This window comes from Mus musculus, chromosome 5 (assembly GCF_000001635.26).
Source record: "Mus musculus strain C57BL/6J chromosome 5, GRCm38.p6 C57BL/6J".
NCBI lineage: Eukaryota > Metazoa > Chordata > Mammalia > Rodentia > Muridae > Mus > Mus musculus.
This window is the reverse complement of record NC_000071.6, coordinates 135,149,429-135,166,206: the sequence shown is the minus strand read 5'-3', so window position 1 is coordinate 135,166,206 and position 16,778 is coordinate 135,149,429. Positions and strand designations below refer to the sequence as shown.

At 47.7% G+C, this 16,778-nt stretch overlaps 1 protein-coding gene across 4 annotated transcripts; it reads right to left on the bottom strand.

The window, feature by feature from the left end:
• Positions 1 to 2,333: 2,333 nt before the first annotated feature.
• Tbl2 (transducin (beta)-like 2) lies at positions 2,334 to 16,778 on the bottom strand. 4 transcript variants are annotated; one of them, XM_006504432.4, is made up of 8 exons: positions 16,343 to 16,778; positions 16,068 to 16,217; positions 13,151 to 13,272; positions 11,709 to 11,893; positions 9,688 to 9,839; positions 8,549 to 8,675; positions 7,451 to 7,603; positions 2,334 to 6,987 (listed from the first exon to the last, which is right to left on the bottom strand). In XM_006504432.4, exons 2-8 carry the CDS (start codon positions 16,105 to 16,107, stop codon positions 6,525 to 6,527), a joined length of 1,242 nt encoding a protein of 413 aa, XP_006504495.1. In that variant the 5' UTR covers positions 16,108 to 16,217; positions 16,343 to 16,778; the 3' UTR covers positions 2,334 to 6,524. The 4 variants fall into 4 exon arrangements, with proteins under 4 accessions (XP_006504495.1, NP_038791.2, XP_030110406.1 ...); NM_013763.3 differs by lacking the exon at positions 16,068 to 16,217 and having other exon boundaries at positions 16,343 to 16,521; XM_030254546.1 differs by lacking the exon at positions 9,688 to 9,839 and having other exon boundaries at positions 16,343 to 16,429.

Genomic DNA, 16,778 nt, shown 5'->3' with positions numbered 1-16,778 from the left:
AGTGAGTTCCAGGACAGCCAGGGCTACACAGAGAAACCCTGTCTCAAAAAACAAAAACAAAAACAAAAGCAAAAACAAAAACAAAAACAAAAAAGATCTCATCCTGCACCAATCAGGCCATTATGTCAAAACTAAGTGCAACTGGTATAAACGCAGAGATGTCTGCCAACAGGATGCCATGAAGATTCAAGGGCCAGATTCTGATACCCAACATTGGTTATGGGAGCAATAAAAAAAAAAGCACATGCTGGCCAGGGGCTTCCAGAAGTTCCTGGGCTAAAGTATCACGCAGCTGTGACTGCTCCTGGTGTACAGTCAGCCTTCTTATACTGAGACGGCACACAGTGCTTCCAAGATCTGCAAGTCATCTTGGAAAGAGCAGCATCAGAGTCACCAACCCCAAGGCCAGGCTGTGCATCGGAGAAAATGATTTGACGGCTCACTCACATGCATGGTTTATTTGTGCTTAAATAAAATCACAACAACTGCAAGCAGCAATTTGTATGCCAAAGGGAAAGCAGAGACCATAGCTATAGGGCTTGAGAGATGGCTTAATGGTTGGGAGCACTGGCTGCTCTTCCAAAGGACCTGTGTTCAATTCTCAGCACCTACATGGCAGCTTGCAACTGTTTGGAACTCCAGTTCCAGGGCATCTGGCACCCTCACACAGACATACAAGCAAGACACCAATGCACATGAAATAAATCATTAAAAATAAAAAACAAAAACCAAAACCATTTTTTTCCCCAAGCTAAACTCTTCTGAACTCTGTGAAACCAGATGTTGGAATTGGGGCCATCATCATAAGACAGACCAGGCACATGGTTGTGATAAGTCACATATTCTTGCAACTTCAGAAGATTATGTTCTGTTCCATGAACATGGATCTCAAAAGTCGTGCCCTGAACACAAGCTACAGAAGACCTGAGTCCAGATTGTTTGTAGAGACAAGTTGGGGAGAGTACTGAGTTGACCTAGCAAAGTGAAAGTTACTCTCCAGTCATAACACAGTATACTTCTTTCTTCTGTCTCTAAAGAGATGGGGTTTGTGTTGATCAAGCTGCCGGTGAACTCCTGGACTCATATGACCCACTTCAGTCACTCTAGAGCCTAGACTGCAGGCATGCACCACTACATATGGCTACAATTTTTGTAGGCAGGGTTTTTCTGTGTAGCCCAGGTGGTGTGGAACTCACTCTGTAGACTAGGCTGGCCTTGAACTCAGAAATCCACCTGCCTCTACCTCCCGAGTGCTGGGATTAAAGTCATGTGCCACCACTGCCTGGCCAGCTACAATAATCTTGTATTGGTGTGTGTATACATACACACACACATATATGTATACACACACACATATATAAAATTTTGGGGCGTTGTTTTGTCAAGACAGGGTTTCTGTGTGGCCCTGCTATTCTATAACTAGCTCTGTAGACCAGTGTGGCCTCAAACCTGCCCCTACCTCCTGAGTGCTGTGATAAAAGGTGTGTACCCCAGGTCACTACCACCACTACCACTGCTGCTCAGTGTGACAATAACATAAAAATAACGAAAGACATTTTGTATGTACTTGTGAACACATGTGTATGCCTATTTGTTTTTTGTGTGTGTAGAAGCTAGAAGTAAATTTCTTCCGTCATTCTTCGGGCGTCCATCATCTTGTGTTTTGTGTCAGGGGGTTTTCTCTTTTCTCTTTTATTTATTTATTTATTTATTTATTTATTTATTTATTTATTTATTTAATGTATATAAGTTCACTGTCACTGTCCTCAGACACACCAGAAGAGGGCATCAGATCCCATTACAGATGGTTGTGAGCCACCATGTGGTTGCTGGGAATTGAACTCAGGACCTTTGGAAGAGCAGTCAGTGCTCTTAACCGCTGGGCCATCTCTTCAGGCGTGTCAGGATTTTTCACTGGTCTGGAGCTTGCTGACTGGGTCACACTGGCTGGAGTTACAATTGTCAACCACCATTGTGGGTGAAATGAACTGGGCCCTTTAGAACAGCCAGTGCTTTTAACCATTGAGCCACCTCTCCAGCCTCTTTGCATTTTTTAAAGTATTTTGAGTGTGCAGGATATGTGTGGCCAAAGAGCAGTCACTGATGTCTTTCTATCCACATGTGGGACCTGGGGATTAAACAGGTTGACAGGCTTGTAGAGCAAGATCCTTTAGCAACTGAACCGTCTGACATCCATTTTATTTAAGACAGGATATTACTATAGCCCAGCTAATCTCAAACTTGCTAAACCTATCTCAGCTTCCCGAGTGGAAGTAAGTACCACTCTTATGCCCAAATCGCAAGGACCCCAAAGACCACCAGGGAGTCAATTCTGATGTAAACACATATGGGCTTTTATTAGGAGCTCAAGAGCACTCCATCACCGGTGCAGTGGTCAGAAGTGAGAGCCTCGAGTCTAGGGGTGCAGGGTATTTATGGTGGTTACAGCAAGCTTGGGGAATTCCATACAGGTCAGCAAATTAATATTTTTAAAACTGCATTTCTGCTGTAATTTGCAGGAACCAAACACAGGGGCAAAACCACCTGACAAATAGGATGGCTGGGTTATCTTTTTTCTGCCAGATGTCTTAGTTTATATGTACCTTGACCATGCTGCTGTAGACTAACTGGCTGTTGTTAAGAGGGGTGGAGGATGGGGGGCTATTGCCATCAGATGTTTGCTCAAGTGGACTTTGCGGTTTTCCTCCTGAAATTGGAGTTGGTTGACCTTTGCACCACCTTTAGCTCACCCATACCTTTATTTTAAAAATTAAGAAGCTTCAAAATTAGTATTAAATTTTGTGTTTTAGATCTGAATGGTGGTGGCACATGCCTTTAATCGCAGCCCTTGGGAGGCAGAGGCAGAGGCAGGTGGATCTCTGTAAAGTTTGAGGCGAGCCTGGTGTACAGAGTAAGTTCCAGGACAACCAGTGCTACACAGAGAAACCCTTTCTCAAAAAACTAAAATGAATACATTCATGAACTGTGTTTTAGACAGTCTATGCAGTGCTGACTCGTGGTTCTTCAACCTGCCAAGCCCTTGGGCTGCATGCATGCACTACCACACCTTGTGTAGAATCAGCAGATCAATGCCGCCTCTACTCTCGAGGATCAGAAAAGCTTGGCAGCCTGTAGTACTAGCCAGACACCTTTCCTAGGGCAACACGAACAGCTCTAGCCTACCCCTGGGCAGTCTGTGCAATGACCTTTTGTAGTGCTCCCAACTCATTCAGAACTCACAGCTCCCAGGCATGCAGATGTAGGCCTGACACGCTAGAGAATCTCAAGATCAAAAGCAACTTAGTGAAACATTAGCTCAAAACACAGGCGAAAGGACCTGTGTATGGTGGCACATGCCTTAAAACCAAGCACTCAGGAAGCCAAGACAGGTGGATTTCTATAAATTCCAGGCCAGCCAAGACAACAAAGTGAGTCTTTTTCTCAAATACACACACAAAAAAAAATGGGTTTGGGGCAAGAGCACATATCTAACCCCCAGTGTAACCCATAAGCATGTACACAAGCAAAGAATCACCATGCGCGGTAACAGAACAACATTTATTCCCATTCCACAAGTGGGGAGACGAACTCTGGCAGCCTCTGTGATTACAGGACTCCAGGCCACAGGCCAGTGAATTGGCCAGTTTGGGAACAGACTTCTGACTTCAGCAGCTCAGCATTCTTGCTAGGGTTCACTGCCTTCCCTGTGCAGCCACGGCACCAGTTACTTCTCAAGACACGAGTGCAGAAGCAAGAGAACGCATTTTCAGATGCTTTCCGACAACCAGAGCAGATGCCCACCAGACCCCCACACGCACACACAAGCCTGAGGCACAGCTGTGTAGTCAGAAGCCCAAATCCGTGTGTGGCCACATGGTCTTCAATATGGCTGATCTTATCAGAAACCTGAATCCACAATAGAGAGCGGAGTGCAGAAAACAAAGTATATCAAAAGCTTGGTCATTACTTCTAGTCAGAGTCCCATTTATTGAGAGCTTACTTTGTCCTGGCTAGTTGACTCGGGACCCAGAGCAAAGCAGACCAACAAGGGTTCTGTTCCAACGCATTCTTCAGCAATTTCACAAACTGCTGCAAAGAGGCTTGGAGGCAAAGCATTTGTCCAGTGAGGGCTAGGGCTGTGGCTGAGGAGAGTCTTCGTCTAGCATCTCCCAGTGAGGGGTTGAGGCATGGCTCACCAGCAGAGCTATTTGTCTACCTGACCCTGGCTTCCATTCCCAGGACTGCAAAAGGAAAAGTAAGGAAGAATCCTTCAGCACCAATGAGACTGATGAGCTGCGCCCTCCCCCGTCAGGGTTTGGTGCAGTCCACAAGGATGCCTCCTTGCAAAGTACAGTGCCAGCATCTAACTTCTCTGCAACTGGCAACTTCTGCGGCTTATCAGTCAGTAGCGGCTCCCTCCCACTGTGCACCCAGGACACACGGCCACCAGCCCAGTGCAGTCTCTACCGTTTCCTTCCATAGCACAACCAGGTGACGGGCCTAATTCCCACTCTTAACCCCCACTCACTGCCCTTCTCTGACACTGCAGTAAACACATAGCCAGACAAGATGGCTTCAGAAAGCACCAATTCATACAAAAGGAAAAGCGGCAGGGCACCAGGAGGGACAGGATTGGTGGAAATGGCTACTTCGGAGGGAGTTGGTGAGGTGGCAACTGTTTTCCAGTGAAACTTACAAGGACTGAATCGCACTGACAAGTCTGCCAACAGAAAGGAAAAATGCTTGCAGCACAAGAGGGACCAGCCCACACCCAGAGCCTGCCAAATGCCTGGGTTAGCAAAGAATAGGAAGAATGGGATTGGACCATTGCAAAGAAAGATCACAGGAGTGGCTAAATTTCACAACACTACGCAGGCCACAAAGAGAGTTTGTGGTTTAATTCCAAGTGTAGAGAGAAGGAAGCCTTTTGGAAATGGCATGATCCAAAATACCATTTTTGTTTTCCCAAAGCAGGCTAAACTATGTAGAAAACTGACTTGAAGTAATGTGGTTGGAAACAGAGGTACTATCCATATACTACGGGACAGTGGCTAAGACCGGGATGGTAACAGAAGAGTGGGAGAGCTGCAGATGCTGCAGGCCATCTGCATGTAGCAGCAGTGGTAGAAGGAGAGGGTGACAAGGGAGCCATCAAGGTCAACTTCAGGGTTGTGCCTTGTTATAAACATCCTGTAGCATTGAGGGTGGCAGGAAGAGGCCCTACTTTTAAGAGAGATAAAAACTAACTGGGATGGGAACCTTTTGCTAGATTCAAGCCTTCCTAGATGCCTGCCATCTTCCTCACCAACAAAGACCAGTCCAAGCAGTCTTCAAATGTACATGGCTGAGACCCAGTCTCTTAGTGGGTGGATTCCATTCTTTCCCCATTATTGTCCTGGATTGACTACGGTCAAGCCTCCTGTCCACAACCTCCCCTGCAGCTGTAAATGAACAAAAAGCACATCACAGACACCAGCCTCTAGGTCCTCCCACCAGCTTTTACCCTTGGCAGCAGGCCTAGTCTTGTCTGTCTGTGTTAGCCAGCATCACTAGCTGGTCCCATGAAGCAGGCCCTGAAGTGATGGGTTCAAGAAGTCCCTGAGAGAGGAACACCCTTTTGCGATGGCATTACTTCTCAAGGCACGGGAACCAAACCACCATGTTTATCCAAGATGAATGAGCAAGCAGAGCCCTAGGAAACTTGGCTTCACAAGGGCTGTGGTTTTTTCCTAGTTTGCTTGCAGAACACCGTCTGCATCCTGTGTTTACCTGGTAGGTAATGACACTGGACAGACCTGTTATGCTCCATGTGTGGGAGCATTATAACACTCCTAGCCTCACAGCATCTTTGCAGGAAGGCCACAGAGAGCATCGTTCCCCATTTTACAAATAAGAAAACTGAAGCCCAGGGAAAAACAATCTCGCCAAGGTTTCTCTCCATATGAATGGAGCCCAGGAGGACTTAGAATTCACTATGTAGTCCAAGCTGGCCTTGAACCCCTGATCCTCTCACCTTTGCCTGTATAGTGCTGATATTACAGACCAATGCCAACAAAGACCAGTCCTTAATTACTTCTTGCTGCTATCAGGAGCCTGGTCCAGATGGAGGCTCACCACGCAGCATTATAAAACACGTTCTGAACTCTTATAAAACAGCAATTTGTCCCTGGTGACCCTAGGGTTTTCCCTCTACACTGACAAAATTCTTTGGATGTCAGGGTCTTTTGCCAAACCATCAAAGGTTTTGCTCTGTCTGTCTTCTGTCTACTCCCCTTCTCCGTGCTAGATGAAGACAGATTCTACCCCTAGGGCCTGTGAGAAAACAGTATCTTTCAGTCTGGGAAGAGTCAAACAAGAAGGGAGAAACAGAGAGAGAGATATCTGAGTATGCAAGAATAGTTTCAATAGGAAAAAGTAGGGGGCACCAGGAAGAAAACTGGGAGTTTCCTCCAGGTCTCCATCCCAGGGGCCCCTGGGGAGCAGGAGCTGCTGGGCCAGACAGCCAGACCCATCTGGAGCCAGAGTCACTTCTTCAGGGCACCCAGGCTCTTGAGGGCCTCTTGGGCCTGGGTTAGCTGTTGCTGCAGCCTCTGGCGGGTACTTTCGCTGGATGCCCGCTTCAGGAGGCTCTGCATCTCCTCCACCACAGCCCGGTGGCCAGGGGTATTGTGGAAGAGCCGCACTGCACGGTCCCCACAGGAGGCCAGGAAGCGGCCAGTGATGTCAAAAGTCAAGTCAGCAATACACTCCCCATGGACACACTCAAAGTACTCCTCCTTCTCCCCGCGGCGTGTGTTGAAGAGATGAATATTGGTGCCAGTGGCCAAGGCCAGGACATGGGTATCAGGGGAGAGTGCCAGGCGGCAAGGCATGGTGCTCGCCTCTTCAAAGCGGCCTGTCCGTAGCAAGTAGGGGTCCTGCTGCTTCTTGTACTCCACATCTGTGTCCCATAGCTTCCATGTCCCATCCTTGGAGACGGAGGCCATCCTGCAATGTGGGAAATCACAGCTAGAGCCTCAGCATCCCCAGCTCGGGAAACACTAGATCAACCTGTGGGAGCCAGCAGCTAGGAACCCAAGGTTACATCCTGCCGAGACTCAAGTCTTCCACCCTTTTCAGAACTGCAGCCCAGACAGGCAGAAGTACCCCAGACTCACTGCTCAGCCCAGCTTGCTGGTACACACCTATAACCCCAGCATTGGGGGGCTGAGGCAAGACAAGAGGGTCACTGTAAGTTCAAGGGCAGCCTGCTCTACCAAGTGAGACTCTGTCTGAAAAACATGAACAGAGCAAAACAAAACAATTACCAGGCAAGGTATTCACACCTGTACCTCAGTTCTTATGAGGGAGAGAGGCAGGTATGTTAGGACTCCAGGGCCAGCATTGGTTATCTATACTAAATAAGACCGAACAAGGGAAAGAACAAGGGAAGATGTCCCGAAGCACTCACCTTCGAGAGTCATTGGAGAAAGCGAAAGAGTGGACAGATGCAGAGTGACCCTTCAGTTCAAAGGCTCGCAGCACCTCCTGGAACTCTCCTTTCTTCCCGAAACAGACCTCCCAGACCTTCACATCTGGGGTGAAGCCACACGAACCCACAAACCTGTCATGTAATTCATGTAACTCTTAAAACTCAAATGTTAGCCGGGCGTGGTGGCGCACATCTTTAATCCCAGCACTCGGGAGGCAGAGGTCCTGGAACTCACTCTGTAGACCAGGCTGGCCTCAAACTCAGAAATCTACCTGCCCCTGCCTCCCCAGTGCTGGGATTAAGGGCATGTGCCACCACGCCCGGTGGTGGACACCTTTAATTTCCATACTTAATTAAAGGCAGATGAAGGTGGATCGGTGAGTTTAAGGCTAGCCTGGTCTATATAGGAGTTCTAGGATAGCCAAGTCTGTATAGAGAAACCCTGTCTCAGAAAAAAATAGAAAATTAAAAGGGTCTGGCATGGCAGCACACATCTTTAAGCCAAGGCCTCAGTAGGCAGAGGCAGGCAGATCTCAGTGAGTGTCAGGCCATCTGATATACATAATGAGTTCTAGGCCAGCCAGGGATACACAGTGAAATCCTGACTCAAACCCTCAGGTGAGGGCTACGCATGTTGAGAGGTGGCTGAGCATTTGCCTAACATGTCCTAACAGTGGTTTCCACCCTCAGCACTGCAAAAATAAAAAGAGGAGAGGTGAAGAAACAGACACTGGGCTGGTGAGATGGCTCAGTGGGTAAGAGCACCCGACTGCTCTTCCAAAGGTCCAGAGTTCAAATCCCAGCAACCACATGGTGGCTCACAACCATCTGTAACAAGATCTGACTCCCTCTTCTGGTGTGTCTGAAGACAGCTACAGTGTACTTACATATAATAATAAATAAATCTTTAAAAAAAAAAAAAAAAGAAACAGACACTAAGGACTTCAGGGGCTTGTGTGAAATCCCTTCCCGTTTGGAGAGCTAGGACTTCTACTCCAGTGTCCCTACACCCCTCCTAGAAGCTGCCTCCCTGCTCTGTACCTACCCCGTACCTACCCTCATCCTCTTCTTCCTCACCTGCTACATGGGGAGATAACTGCGTGACTGTTGTTCATCTGGTTAGTGTTGATCGTGGAAAGCACCTGACCTTTCAGATTCCATATGAGGACAGTTGTGTCACTGGAGGCCGTCATGATGAACTTCCCTGATGAGAAGACAGTTGTAAGCCCAAGGTCATGACCAGATTGTCACCTCCCAACAAAATAATGGATCACTGCTCTAAGAAGTATCCATGCTCCTTTCCCAGGCCAAAGGTCACCACAGGTAATTCTGTGTCAATAAGGGTGGGCTCTCACTGTTTGGCTCTCATGGACTCCTCGATCACAGGGACACCAAGCAAAACTCAGGCAGTAACAACTCATTCGACAAATACAATTCAGGGCTGGTGAGATGGCTCAGCGGGTAAGAGCACTGACTGCTGAGTTCAAATCCCAGCAACCACTTGGTGGCTCACAACCACCTGTAATGAGATCTGACGCCCTCTTCTGGTGCGTCTGAAGTCAGCTACAGTGTATTTATGTATAATCATAAATCTGGGCCAGAGCTAGCAGGGACTGAGCGAGCAAGGCTGACCGGAGCGAGAGGGGTTGGCCAGAGTGAGGAGAGGTCCTAAAAAATAATTTAACTCCCAACAACCACATGAAGGCTCACAACCATCTGTACAACTACAGTGCACTCACATACATAAAATAATAAATCTTTAAAATAACAAACAAACAAAAACCAAATACAACTCAGATACTAGCAAGCTGGCTCAGTTGGTGGAGGTCCTTGCCACCAGGCCTCATGACCTACTGGGCTGACATCTACATGTGTGCTATGATAAACACACAAAATAAATGCAAAACAAGGTGGAGGGAGGCCTGGAGAGGTGGCTCAACAGTTGAGAGCGCTGGCTGCTCTTCCAGAGGACCAGGACTTGATTCTGAGCACCCACATGGCAGCTCACAATTGGTCTTAACTATGATCCCAGGAGACCCCATGCCCTCTTCTGGCCTCTGTGAGCACTGCACGCAGGTAGTACATAGACATACATTCAAATAAAACATCCATATACATAAAGTGAAAATAAACTTTTCAAATGAAACAAAGAACAAGTTATGACTCAGGCACACTTTCAGGGCTCGAGTAAATGCCACCCAGGAGACTTCCCTTACCTGTGTCAGCAATGCCGATGTTGATGATGGGCGCTTTGTGTTTTTTAGGGAAATCCTCTGGTGTGGCCGTGAAAGTAAAGCCCCCATCTTCCCGCTTGGTCATCTTAAAAACACGGAGGGTGTCCCCATTGGCCAGCCAAACAATGAAGGCTCTAGAGACAAGCAAACCAGAGCTACTTCCTCACCTGGGCAGAGGCCTATGTGTCCTAGATTCTAGAGAAAACCAAGATTGCCCCTTGTCCAGTCTTACAATAGATCCCTTGGTTCAAAATCTTTTTTTTAAATATTTATTTATTTATTTATTTATTTTATATATGTGAGTACACTTGCTGCCTTCAGACACACAAAAAGAGGGCATCAGATCTCATCACAGATGGTTGTGAGCCACTATGTGGTTGCTGGGAATTGAACTCAGGACCTTCAGAAGAACAGTCAGTGCTCTTAACCACTGAGCTATCTCTCCAGCCCCTCAAAACCTTTTTTAACTTAAAAGTTTTTTTTAAATGTTTGTGTATCTGATTTCTTTGTGTGTGTGTATGTTTGTGTACCACACACACACACTTAGTGCCCTTAGAGGCCAGATGAAGACATTGGTTCCTGAGTCTGGAGTTACAGACGATCATGAGCTGTCATATGGGTGCTGGGAATTGAACTTGGGACCTGTATAAGGGCAGCCAGTATTCTTAAGCCCTGATCCATCACTCTAGTCCCCGAAAAGTCTTGCAAATGGCTCAGCAGGTAAAAAAGCACTTGCTTGGCAAGGCTAACGAGTTCAATACTCAGGAACCCACGCAGAAGGAAAAAAACCTCAACTTCTGTTGTTCTCTGGCACACACACACACACACACACACACACAGACACAAACACACACACACACACCCTCCAAAACAAAACAATTCGAAGACATAAATGTATCTCAGTGGTAGGCTATGGGTTTGATCATTAGCACTAAACATAAAAAAACATATCCTCCCAAGATGAGAGAGGCTTTGAGACTTAAGGAGCAGGAAGCTAAGAGAGTCTCAATACTCATAAGGCCCCTCCCTCCCCAAGGCTACAGAGATAGAAACCATTGCTGGGAAGAGAGGACTGTCTGATGGAGCTGCCTTGAAGCCCAATACGCAAGTCATCGTCATTCATGCTAACATGGGCCTTCTATGATGTGACTCCCAAAGAGCTGTCCATGTTCTTTTAAGCATCCTCTTACCCATAATCCTGTAAGTAACCCAACTAAACCCAATGGCTCACCAAGTGCTACACAGAGCAATTATTCTCTGGTCTGTGGTTATGCCCTACCTAGAGTAAACAGACTTTTGCTTATATTTCCACGAACAAAAGTACACAAGGCCACATTGAATCCCAGCACAGGGGAGACTGGGCAGAGAGATCACAAGTTCAAGGCCAAGCTGCATTACCTAGTGAGATCAACATAGCAAGGCCCCGTGTCCTGTCTCAAAACAATCAAAAAACAAAAACCCAAGAAGCAAGAACGGCTGAAGGTGTAGCTTGGTGGTGTGTGTGATACTGAGTTCAGTCCCTACAGTACAAAGAGAAAACGGGCCTCAGAGCTTTGGTTCCTTCCATTTCTGGAGCTTAGGAAGTTTTAAGAGGCTGGGCAGTGGTGGTGCACGCCTTTAATCCCAGCACTTGGGAGGCAGAGGCAGGCGGATTTCTGAGTTTGAGGCCAGCCTGGTCTACAGAGTGAGTTCCAGGACAGCCAGGGCTACACAGAGAAACCCTGTCTCAAAAAAAAAAAAAAAAAAAAAGTTCTAAGAGCTTCCAAAACTCATGGCAGGTTGGAGTTTGGAACATCCAGGGTAGGAATGTTCTGTCTCTGCTTCCTTCTATAGAGCGGAGCCTCCGAGAGGCCCCAGGAGGCTCCATACTGTCTGAATGACCTTTTTACGTCACAACAAGGTAGACTCCTGATCCCTCCTCACTAAGCCCCAACTGGATATGTGAAGGCCACAGCCATAAGCTGGGCTTTTGCAGACAAGCCTGAGGCTCTGTCCTGTCTCACCTGCAGTCAGGGCTGAAGCGTACCAAGGTGGCATGGTCCAGCTCCACGTTGGCTCTCATGCTGCGGTGCTCCCGCTGAAGGAAATCTTTAGTGCTCCAGATACGGACAGTGCGGTCATCCGCACAGGTGGCCAGATACTTGCCGTTGCTGCTGAAGTCCATGCAAGATATATTCCCACTGTGGCTCTAGGGAAAAGAATGCAGGAAGGACCAATGAGAAACCTCTCAAGTGGATGAGGAGGCTGAACCTAGGGGAGCCACTCTGGCTCAGGGGCTTGGATGATGGACAGGTCAGAGATGGAACAAGGTAAGCTAGCTCTTCTAGCACAGGTCTATAATCCCAGCTCCTTGGGAGCTCAGCATAGGATGCCAAGTTCGAGGCCTGCCTGAGCTACAGAGTAAAGTCTGAAGCTAGCCTAAGCAATTTAGTGAAACGACCTCAAAAATAACAGTAGAAAAGATAAAGAGAATGGACTAGGGCTGTAGTTTATTGGCAGAATGCCTGCCTCGAATCCCCAAGGAAGGTGCTCAGCTGCGGGGCCCTTTTGTAGAAATCTGCCAATCAAGAACTTGATACCGGGGGCTGGTGAGATGGCTCAGTGGTTAAGAGCACCAACTGTTCTTCTGAAGGTCATGAGTTCAAATCCCAGCAACCACATGATGGCTCACAACCATCCGTAACAAGATCTGACGCCCTCTTCTGGAGTGTCTGAAGACAGCTACAGTGTACTCACGTATAATAAAATAAAATAAATAAATCTTTAAAAAAAAAAAGAACTTGATATAGTAATAACTCAATGGGGGTTTCTACTCCACCTTTGATCATTTAGTTCCCAAATAAAAGACACAGACCCCTTATATTTATAATTAACATTAACAGTACTAGAGCTGGGCAGATATCGGCCCTCTATGATTTTTGTCTTCTTCCCTGTCAGTAACTCTATGATATAACTTGTCTCCAGCTGACCAGCCCTCAGGGCCATGTTCTCATCATTCATCTACTCCATGACATTGTCTCCTCTCCTCACCCCTCAGTTTGCCTCCTCATGGTCTCTGCGAAGCCCCAGCTACCTCTCTTCTGCCCAGCTACAGGCTACAGGCATTTTTATTCAACCAATAGTTTTAACTTAAGGAGCAGGGTTACATAGCATCACTTGGTGTACATCCCGAGGCAACCAGATCGTGGAGCCAGTACTAAAGATTACAATACGTAGCAAGAGACCAAACCTTAATAAGAACTGAAGGTAGAATATACAAGGCCCTGGATTCAATCCTCAGTACAAGGGAAACAACCACCAGCCAGAAGGGCCAGAAGGGGTATGCCTACTCTGCTGCTGAGAGTTAGGTGTATGTAATCTGCCCAGATTACCAAGGACAAGGTGTAGGCGTGAGCACTCTTCATGTACATACTGCATGTGTTCAGTACCCAGGAGTACCAAGTACCTTCAGTGCTGCAGCCAGAAGGGGGTGCGTGAAGCTGTGCTGCTGAGGCTTCTCCTTACGAACCCGCTGATTCTGCTTCTGCTTCTTGGATCCTGACTTCTTGGGTTCGTTTTCTTTCTGACCTACAAGGAAGGGCCGTGTCATTGACCCATGCACGCACTCAGAAGCATCGAGTGAGTGCCTAGGATTTCTCAGGCTCTGTGTAGGGTACCACAACACGGCCCAGATAGAGCCTTTGTCCTTGAAAAAGTGACATGTGCAAAAACAGGCCAGGGAGGTGGGAGAAGGGGGGGAGATAGTTCATAGGCAAAGTACTTGCTCTGTAAATATGAGGTGCGTGTGGTTTACACCTGAGAGATTACACATCCGCTGTCATCTCAGCACTGAGGAGGTGGAGTCAGGAAAGTCTCTAGGGCTCTCTGCCTAACCAGCCTGACCTAGCTCATGAGCTCCCTCCCAGTCAATATGAGACTCCATCTCAATGGAAGCAACTTGCGTTCCTAACAATATATAAGGTTGTTCCCTGAAATCCATGTGCACGAGATGTATGTGCATCCACCCATACATGTTCATGTAAAGGGGGAGGGGCTAGGGATATAGCTTAGTGGTAGAGGGCTTGCTTAGCCTGTACAAAGCCTCAAGTTCAATCTCCAGCTGCACTGAAAAACAAACAAAACTAGGCCTGGAGAGATGGCGCGGTGGTTAAAAGCATATATTCAGAGAATCAGAGTTTGGCTCCCAGCACTCAAATCAGGTGGCTCATAACCAACTAAAACTCTAGTTCTAGAGACTATGGCACCCATGGCCCTCAAGAACATCTCCACAAAAATGGACAAATCTATAGACAAATCTAAATTATCTATACACATAATTTTTAAAAAAGGCTTAGAAATCAGACTTGACTTTGAATTCAGTCTTTATCAGTGTGTATTCTTTTCTTCTATTTTTAAAGCCATTCTGAAGGTTGAGACTGTAGCTTGGTGCATGCTAAGGAAGAACACATGTTCTACATCCCCAGCCCTCATGAGTGTGGTCTTACAGAGGCTATTTTCTGAGTGTGTATAGCATCTCTCTGAACTGAGACAGCTGGGTGGGTTCATGGCTTAGCCTGTGTAGTGTGAATTCTAGTCAGGCATCCCCAAGTAGGGGAATGATATGCACAAGGGGATCTGAAGATCTGGTCTTGGGTAAGTTATTTAACTGCTTTAAATCTTGATTCCTCAAAGAGATATTGAGACCAGGCTTGGTGATGTATGCTGCCTATAAATAATTCTAGCACTCAGCAGGTGGAGACAGGAAGACTGGGAGAGGAGGTTGTTCAGAGTCAGGCTTGACTACATAGTGAGTTCAAGGCCCCACCTGGATCTCTCTCTCTCTCACACATGCACAAAAGAGAGAAAGGGGGGCGGGGGCTGGAGAGATGGCTCAGTGGTTAAGAGCACTGACTGTTCTTCCAGAGGTCTTGAGTTCAAATCCCAGCAACCACATGGTGGCTCAAAACTATCTGTAATGGGATCTGATGCCCTCTTCTGGTGTGTCTGAAGACAGCTACAGTGAACTCATATGCAGGAAAAAAAATTTTTAAAAGAGAGAAAGCAGAGCAGTGGTGGCATATGCCTTTAACCCTAGCACTTGGGAAGTGGGTGGGTCTTTGACAGCCAGGGCTATATATAGAAAACCTGTCTCAAAAAAAAAAAAAATAGTTAATTAAAATGAAAGCATATCTTGGAGAACTAGGTTTACACACCAAGCTGACACGTGTTAGGTAGCAGTAGATGCTCCCTAATTCTTACAGGAATTAAAACTTATTATTGAACTTGCTCATGGTGACCTTCAGCGTTAAACCAGATGCTGGACTGCTATTCTTTCAGCACTGGGATAAAATGCAGTGCCTCCGGTATCACAGGCAAGAGTTCTAACCCTGAGCTCTGTTCCTGACCCCTCACTAGGGGAATCCTAGGCAGGCGGTCTATGGCCGCACCATGTCCAAGCAGCCTCCAAGTGTTTCTGGAATCCCTTGTCTTCTTGAGTTTTGCTGCTGATAGAACTGTCTTTCTTGCAGGGCGATGGTGGCGCACGCCTTTAATCCCAGCACTTGGGAGGCAGAGGCAGGTGGATTTCTGAGTTCGAGGCCAGCCTGGTCTACAAAGTGAGTTTCAGGACAGCCAGGGCTACACAGAGAAACCCTGTCTCGAAAAACCAAAAAACCAAAACCAAAACAAAAACAAACAAACAAAAAAACCCAACAACAACAACAACAACAAAAAAAAAAAACCCTGTCCCGAAAAAACAAAACAAACAAAAGAACCTTCTTTCTTCCTTGGCCTCCCAGGCAAAATCCTACACTGGCATCCCTGAACAACTCACATCACAGATTTGGGGGTGTAGATCCGTGGAACAGCACTTGCTTGAGCCTCTGGGTTTCACCTACCCAGCACCTCACAAGGCTAGGTATGGGGAGCACACACACACTTGTATACTCCAATGCTCCCGAGACTGAGGCAGTAATAACCAGAGCTCAAGGCCAGTTTGGACAACATTGTGAAACCATGTCTCAGAAACTCACAATGGGTTCCCTACCCTCTCTGAAGAGTTCCCGGAATCCCCAACTTTTATTCCCTAAAAAATAAATAAATAAAAGCAGCAAGACCATTCATACTCTCGATCCTTTTATAGTATTAACTCCTTTGTGAAATTTAATACAATGTCTATTTCGCTTGCCTTTTCAGATGCTTACAATTTAGATCTACAGTGTAGACCACACTTTTACAAGCTTCTCGGTTACTGAACGTATTAAAAAGACCTCGAAGCTAGGTATAGGTAACAGGAGTTCAGAAAACGTTCCTGCCGGTCAGAGTTGGCTGAAGAGTATTTTCAAATGACCCCCATTTTCTAAGAACACGAACACATAGCAAACCTGGGGTCTGACTGAGCTTTCGTAGCAGCTCCGGGGACATAGGTGGTGGTGGTGGTGGGAGGTGTCCCAGGAAAAGTCACCGACCACGTAGCAGCGCAGCTCCCAGGTTCCAAAGAATCTTGTCCCTGGGGTGCACCTGCAACCCGAAACCTACACGGGAAAGTTCATCTCACAACCAGGGAAACTGAGGTCCGTGACTCTCCACGCTCCTCGTACCACGCGGCGGCCGGGAGCAAAGTCCCCAGAGTCACCGCCACCCGACCCGGTATACTTACAGACGGGCTGGCTGGGCTTCTCCTCGGCCCGCAGCCAGCCCCGCGCCACAGCCGCCGTGGCCACCAAGGCCAGCAGACCCACCAGGAGGGACAACCCCATCAGCTCCGGCATCTGCGGCAGCTCCATGACTGCGGGACAGCTGCCACCTCAGCCTACGACGCCGGCGTCCTCACGTCTCGGCGCACGAGGGGGCGGGGGAGGACAGTTGGCGCGCCTCGAGGGGCGGGGCTGGCCAGCGTTGGCCTCTTTGGGGCGTGGCTTGGTCCCAAGCGCACCTCGGAAGGCGGGACCTAGTCGTTACGATGCCCTATGGGAAGCGACCTGGCCGTTGGAGCGCTCTGCAGGGCGGAGGTTGGCCTCTTGAGCGCCTTGAGGGCGGGGCCTGGCCGTTAGCGGGCGCTGTGAGGCGGGGCCTGGCAGTTGGAACTCTATAAG

Bases quoted from the DNA above. Each gene is read 5' to 3' on its own strand.
- Tbl2 (NM_013763.3), bottom strand. From the start codon at position 16,469: ATGGAGCTGCCGCAGATGCCGGAGCTGATGGGGTTGTCCCTCCTGGTG. The intron at 13,273-16,342 runs GTAAGTATACCG...CCTTCCTTGTAG, and splicing joins GAAGCCCAGCCAGCCCGTCT to GTCAGAAAGAAAACGAACCC. The intron at 9,840-11,708 runs GTGAGACAGGAC...GCTTGTCTCTAG, and splicing joins CGCTTCAGCCCTGACTGCAG to AGCCTTCATTGTTTGGCTGG.